At 35.9% G+C, this 7,468-nt stretch overlaps 2 protein-coding genes across 2 annotated transcripts; one reads left to right on the plus strand and one right to left on the minus strand.

Moving 5' to 3' along the window:
• Positions 1 to 1,338: 1,338 nt before the first annotated feature.
• Positions 1,339 to 4,400, plus strand: LOC114372253 (pentatricopeptide repeat-containing protein At3g57430, chloroplastic-like). The gene has a single exon (XM_028329730.1). It carries the CDS (start codon positions 1,439 to 1,441, stop codon positions 3,329 to 3,331), a length of 1,893 nt encoding a protein of 630 aa, XP_028185531.1. The 5' UTR covers positions 1,339 to 1,438; the 3' UTR covers positions 3,332 to 4,400.
• Positions 4,401 to 4,486: 86 nt separating this feature from the next.
• LOC114372254 (haloacid dehalogenase-like hydrolase domain-containing protein At2g33255) lies at positions 4,487 to 7,028 on the minus strand. The gene is made up of 5 exons (XM_028329731.1): positions 6,632 to 7,028; positions 6,519 to 6,561; positions 6,310 to 6,370; positions 5,950 to 6,084; positions 4,487 to 5,130 (listed from the first exon to the last, which is right to left on the minus strand). The coding sequence occupies exons 1-5, from the start codon at positions 6,969 to 6,971 to the stop codon at positions 4,966 to 4,968; spliced, it is 744 nt and encodes a 247-aa protein (XP_028185532.1). The 5' UTR covers positions 6,972 to 7,028; the 3' UTR covers positions 4,487 to 4,965.
• Between the last annotated feature and the right edge of the window lie 440 nt (positions 7,029 to 7,468).

The raw sequence follows: 7,468 nt of genomic DNA on the forward strand, positions 1-7,468 counted from the left end.
TCATTAAAAAAAACAACAACTTTTAGAGGTTTTTAATCACAACCTAAAGTTAATTCAAAAGTCTACCGTCTACAAATGTGTTGGCTAGTAGGAATGGTAATCTAACGGCCACAACTAGTGCCTAACTGTTATCTGTCTGGCGTGTTAAAATATTCGTAGATCCACTTATGCAACTACTTGCAGATATTCATGGGTATTAAACAAATAAAAAAAAATAAAGCAAAACAAAAAAATATAAATATAATGCTCTAACAATTTCACTTCACGAAAATTAATCTCTTTAAAATATGTCAATTGCATAACTCCAAAATATAAATTCAAATATCATTAGTCTATTTAAATTAAACATCAGTTAAAATAACATTAATATATCTAAAACATGAGTTCAATAAAAACATTAATTCAATTCCTTAAATTTAACCTATCACCGTATTGATCATGTTTTCTATTTTTTTTTTTTTCTTCATATCGTTTTCCTTTTTTATTTATACACTCCAAAAATAAAATGTACGTTCAACCTTTTCCAGTCAGTTAATCTTCCAAGCTTTAGTGTGACCACACTTTCCCCGTACCATTGTAACACTGACATGGCAAGATGTATTAGGCCATATGCAACGGTTAATTTTAGAGGTTTCTTACCCTATTATTTGGTCTAATTATTGGAGGCAAATCTTGTTAGGCACCTGGTGCTTAGAATATCTCCATTGCAATATCTCTTCCTAAGTGGTCCTATTTGTACACATTTTTATTTTTATTTTTATTTAATTTAATCATCTCATAAGAATCTAACATCTCCAACCAAGCTCCTCTACAAAAATAATTAAATAGGTCCCAATGTTACATTAATAATTCTGCATCCTTACATTTCATCCTTAAATAGGTCCCAATATATATATATATATATATATATATATCATGGGTACATGAAATTGTTAATGAAAATTATCTCTCCTAAAGAGTACTTTTAATTTTAAAAAAATAAAAAAAATAAGCATGCTAATGATTTCAAAATCTCCTAAAACTATAATCAAGAAAGGAGCAAGAAATCGTATATCAATTACATGAAGAAAAAAAATCACAAATTCACAAGTATTGCTATGTAATATGAGAGATTTAGTACACGAAACACACGAACTCTAAAATGGATAACTGTCATTTTTTAAAGTAATTATTAATTAGCAATTAAAAAATCTATAAAATAATTTCTTTAATGAAATACACATTAGCACGAAAACATTTTTCGTGCAAATTAGCATTTCCGTTACACAGACTAAAATAAAATATCATCTTCAATTCTTAAGAATGAAAAAAAAAAAACTAAACTAAAATAAGATACAACAAATTAAGAAAGAAAATTACATGATAAACCCTTTCCACACCCCATGAAACCTGAATCTGTATTCCTCTCAAACTTGATTCTCCGCACCCGCTGGCTCATATGGTTCTGAGGAGGACATTTTCATTCACCCTTACAACCTCTCGTTATTACACTTCTGCCACCGTCTCCCTCGCGCACACGCCGCAGAGTCTCCTTCATCTGCTTCAGCTGTGCATCGACCTTCGATCTCAGAAACTCGCCCAGCAATCTCACGCGCAAATCCTCGCCAATGGGTTCGCGCAAAACGCTTTCCTCGCCACCAGGCTCGTCTCTGCTTACGCCACGTGTGGCGAGTTAGCCACGTCAAGGTTTGTCTTCGAGTCCGTTGAGGCCAAGAGCGTTTACCTCTGGAACTCACTGATCAATGGGTATGTTAAAAATCACGACTTTCGTCAAGCCCTTGCTTTGTTCCGCGAAATGGGTCGTAATGGGATGTTGCCCGATGATTACACTCTCGCAACGGTTTTCAAAGTTTTTGGTGAACTTGAGGACTTGGTTTCTGGGAAATTGATTCATGGGAAGGGTATAAGGATTGGATTTGTGTCGGATGTTGTTGTTGGCAATTCTCTGATGTCAATGTATTGTAGGTGTGGAGAGTTTGGTGATGCAGTGAAGGTGTTCGATGAAACGCCTCACAGGAATGTGGGTTCATTTAATGTAGTAATTTCTGGGTGTGCTGCATTGGAAAACTGTAATTTTACTTCGCATGATGATTTATCGAACTTTTTTCTGAGAATGCAATGTGAAGGGTTTAAGGCTGATGCTTTCACGGTTGCGAGTTTGCTGCCTGTGTGTTGTGGCGATACTGGGAAATGGGATTATGGGAGGGAGCTTCACTGTTATGTTGTGAAAAATGGGTTGGATTTGAAGATGGATTCAGATGTGCATCTGGGGTCTTCTTTGATTGATATGTATTCCAGGAGTAAGAAAGTTGTTCTTGGAAGGAGAGTGTTTGACCAAATGAAAAACAGGAATGTGTATGTTTGGACGGCAATGATCAATGGTTATGTGCAGAATGGAGCACCTGACGATGCATTGGTTCTTCTCCGCGCGATGCAAATGAAGGATGGGATACGACCCAATAAAGTATCACTTATTAGTGCGCTTCCAGCTTGTGGCTTGCTTGCTGGATTAATAGGAGGGAAACAAATACATGGGTTTTCTATTAAAATGGAGTTAAATGATGATGTTTCCCTATGCAATGCTTTAATTGACATGTACTCCAAATGTGGGAGTTTGGATTATGCAAGACGAGCCTTTGAAACTAGTTCTTACTTCAAAGATGCTATCACTTGGAGTTCAATGATCTCTGCATATGGATTACATGGGAGAGGGGAGGAGGCTATTATTGCGTATTACAAAATGCTTCAGCAAGGGTTCAAACCAGACATGATAACAGTGGTTGGTGTTCTTTCTGCTTGTAGCAAGTCAGGATTGGTAGATGAAGGCATTAGTATATACAAGTCACTGATGACTAAGTATGAAATAAAACCAACAGTTGAAATTTGTGCTTGTGTTGTGGATATGCTAGGTCGATCAGGCCAGCTTGATCAAGCCTTGGAATTCATCAAAGAAATGCCTTTAGATCCTGGTCCAAGTGTTTGGGGATCTCTTTTAACTGCCTCTGTAATACATGGGAATTCAAGGACAAGAGACCTGGCTTATAGGCATCTCTTAGAACTAGAACCTGAAAACCCTTCAAATTATATCTCACTTTCAAATACATATGCTTCCGACAGAAGATGGGATGTGGTAACTGAGGTGAGAACAATCATGAAAGAAAGAGGTTTAAAAAAGGTTCCAGGTTGCAGTTGGATAACTATTAGTGGGAAGACTCATTCTTTTTCTGTTGCTGACAAAGCACATCCTTCATCTAGTTTAATCTATGAAATGCTCGGTGACCTAGTATCAATAATGACAGATGGCTGTGCTGATATTGATATCCTGACTTAAATCTGCTGGTATTCATGTGTTGAAAATCTTGGAAGTGTCTAGTAAACACTGAAAACTGGACTGTCATGTAGCTCAGCCAACTCTGACACCATTTGCTTGGTGATCATTCAAGACCCAACTCGATATGCCATTCATTATTTTAGTTAGAGAAACGATAGATAAGCCCCAACTTGTAGGTGGTTTAGTAATTATGGTTAACTTTTTGTGGCATTAGCAGCTTTGAAATTTTAACATGGTGACTGCAATCGTTTTCCCTGAGATACTAAGCAACTAATCAATGTGCAGATGAGATGCATGGAGGTTCACATGCAGCCTAACCATCATGAAAAAGAGAAGGGTAGGGAGGGGTACTCTAATTATGGGAAACCATAGAGACCCATAACCAAAAAGGAAAATGGGGAGAAAAACTACATGGACCATAATATTTAAACCATTTCTTCCAAATCAAGCCTTATTACTGCATGGGCAATTAGGTATCAAAAGCATATAAAGCTAGCTACTACCCACTAGAATGGAAGAATAGGGATCTGCATGGAGTTCACATTCTGATTTACAACCTGATAGCAAAGATCTCCATTTCAAATGTAATAGCATTAGTAGACGTTGATTCAACAATTCATGCCACCATGGGGGAAAAATGATAAATCATCAGTTTCAAATTCTTGTTTTTTAGTGTTGTTAGGTTGAATGCTTTCTTGGATAGCTTGCCATAATTGTCAGGTGAATGATATTAAACGAGTATGAATTGGTGATTTAGGAAGAATAAATGGTAGAAGATTAGGATATAGGAATATTTGCATTTTCAGTGGAGGATTACTGATTCAGGAACTTTATCTCACTTGTGTATTTTTTTTATTTTCTCTTCCAAGATATAGTGAATTTTCCTGTCAAACCTACATTCCATTTAACTATGTTGCATTCCATACTCGGTCGGTCCCAAGCCCACAAAAAGCAAGGAGGGTTGCGTTAAGTAATTGATACTTTGATAGTCCATGTAAAACTCTATCAAATTTTCATTGGCATGGAACAACCAACTATGATGTAAAATTAGCAGAAAAGTACTTCTTGACATTTATCACTTCTGGCCTATTTGAATAAGTTTATCAAGTACTTTTGGTCTAGCAGAACCATATAGATCATAAATAACCATCCATCAAAATGACAATTGGCAAACGCTTTTTTCTATTACGAATCCATGGACATTGGTTAAGGAGAAACAATTACACTTTGTAAGGCTAAGTTTCCCTCACATATATACTTGTAACTGAACTCTGTCTGGGAAGTCTTAATATGCACAAAACCAGACATAACATCGTGCCAAAACCCACGAGTCCAAAAAACTGAAGTAACATCCAGAACTCGCAAGTCCAAGAAAGAGAGGCAACATGTACAGCACAATCCAATGTATCTTGCTACCGACATCAAATTTTAGAACAGTAATTTTGGATGGCATTCATGCCCATATAAGACAAGTTACAGCATCATTATTAATATGCCACCTAGTAAATCCTTCAACCTAAAGTTTTAATGATATTTTGTTTCGTGAAGGAATAAAACTACTCCTAACATATATGCCTCCTCCATATCTCAAGCATAAACCACAAAATAATGGTTCACGTTAACAATCCTTGACATCATGGTGACAAATCAAAATTTTCCTTCAGAACTGAGTGAACTTCATCAAGGGAAGTCACCTTGAAATCTGGTTTAAATTCAACATCAGCATACTCGGGAGAATCATATACTCCTGTTTGATCAAGCAAGCATGTAAAGGCTCCTGCTTGCCTTCCACAAGGCACCTGTGAAAAGGTCAAACAAGCAATGCAGCATAAATCAATTACCATCCAAACTCAAATACATTCAAGTACAAGGGAAACAGTGCATAAAATGGAAAGGAATTGGTTTGCAGCTGTGTTGAAAATAACGAGTCACTTTAAAAAATATCTGCTCACAATTAAATTTGGCACCCTTCTCATAAAACCAACACTACTTTGCTTCTCACACAGATGGCCACTATTAAATTTTACAGGAAATACAAGGTTCCACTTTTAATCATAGTTTTGGGAGATTATAGAAATGGGTAAATAAACATCATATGACACTTTCCTCAAAAAAAAAACATCATATGACACTAAATTAAATAAACCATTAGGCAGTAATGTAATTTACCCTATAACTCAGTGCACATCCTATGAAAGTATTTTTGGTCTCTCACTATAGTTAAAGGAAATGTTAAAATCACTTATCATTTTCTGTTATACAGGGTTTAGTCCCCTTGCAAGCCATTTATCAATGCAGCACATTCCTCATTCTATGACTGATTAAGTGCAGGTATTTGAAGTAGCGTAAAACTGACAGATAAAGTGATGGGAAAATCAAAATACCACTATGCATAGAGAAATGAAATCCAGAATAAAATAACAGCCTGAGTCACAGGTTTTATCTATTGTAAGCAATGACACTCCGGTTTGCAGACTGATCACTTTTTTTTTTACAATAAAGTTCACTAGTCAGCTTTGCAGGTATTTGAAATGTCTTCTTAGTTTTCTCTACAAAGAAAAGAGTACCAGTAGTCATTTATCATGAATACTTACATTATCAAGAAAAGAATTACTTACATCATCTTTAAGGCTATCTCCAATCATTATAACTTCATTTGGTTGAACTTCCCAAAGAGAACAAATATGCAGTAGTGGACCTGGATCGGGTTTATAAGGACGAAATTCCCTGCTTAATGCTGGAGAAAATGTAATCTGCATCAATGAGGTAATAGTATATAATGAACAAGTCTAACACTCCAAAAGAAAGCTGTAGTGTAAAATCCCTGTTGTGCCTATTTAGTGATATTAGCATAATACCATAGCAGGAGAAAAATGGATAACCAGAGTTCATGCACAATTTCCCCACATCAATTTAATCCAATTCTCCTAGAAAGAAGAAAGTAATATATATACAGTTGCATTTGTTGGCAAACTCACCCCAAACCTTTCATGGAACAAATCAACTGCTGACTTCGTGTTCCGAGTGATCAAACCCCTCCTAAAAAACTGATATATAACATGAGTAATTTGCTCACATTTCACAACCACCAAGATAATGATGTCATTATTGTTGGGACAATAACTTCACATTTTACAAATAAGTTAGTTAAATAAACATAAGAGGAAGAAAGTGTGCTTAACTGGACCTTATTTTCTTAGAATCGAGCATCGCACAAAGCTCAGCACAACCTGCACAACGGGTATAAAACTTGTAAATAAGAAAAATAGAGAGAGGAATGCATGGAAAGTGCAAACGAACCAGGCATGATTTGAAGGCGCTCGAGACCCTGACGCTCGACCTCAGCAATGGCGTCGAATGCCTTGCGCTGTTTGTGAGGTGGCCAGCCGTCGATGTGGCCCAAAATGTCGATGCCGGAAGGGTTTTCCGCTTTGAGCCTCAGGTACTCCTCGTCGCCCAGCACCGCCCTGTACATCGCCGGAAAATCGATCACCGGGACGGTCAGGGTGCCGTCCATGTCGAAAACGACGCCCCTCAGGCGCGTTTTGACGACGCCGGGAGCTTGACGGGACATTTGCTTGGACTTTGGGAGCGTGGAGAGGATAAAGGATTTAGCGCAATTGGATACGAGCAATGGCATCTCTCTCTGCTTAACTACACCCACCCACACTCTACCATCTCTATCACCTTCTTTACCATTTTGGGACTAATTACTTCTCATTCCTCAATTAAAAGCGTTTTACTTTTTTTTAATTTAAATTATAAAATTATTTACTATTTTAATGTCATTTTTTTATTTACTACTTTAAATTTATTAAGTTTTTTTAAAAAAAAGTTTACAACTTCACGGTGATAAGTTTTTTTAACTTATGACTTCGAAGAAGTTGTATGTTTTTTTGTATGATTTTAAAGTTGGTTTTTTTTTTCTTTACGTTTAAAGTTTTTAATTTTAGAATTTTTGTTTTCTTTTTTTGTTTTTATTTAAAAATTATAAATAATTTTATTTATTTAATTATTAAATAAATATTTTAATTACATCTCATCTCATTACACTGTGCATTTATTTATATGTTTTCTAAATAAATATAAATTGTATATGGACTAATATTCATGATTTAAATGTGATAGTTAATACGT

This window comes from Glycine soja, chromosome 10 (genome assembly GCF_004193775.1).
Source record: "Glycine soja cultivar W05 chromosome 10, ASM419377v2, whole genome shotgun sequence".
NCBI classification, from domain to species: Eukaryota; Viridiplantae; Streptophyta; class Magnoliopsida; order Fabales; family Fabaceae; genus Glycine; species Glycine soja.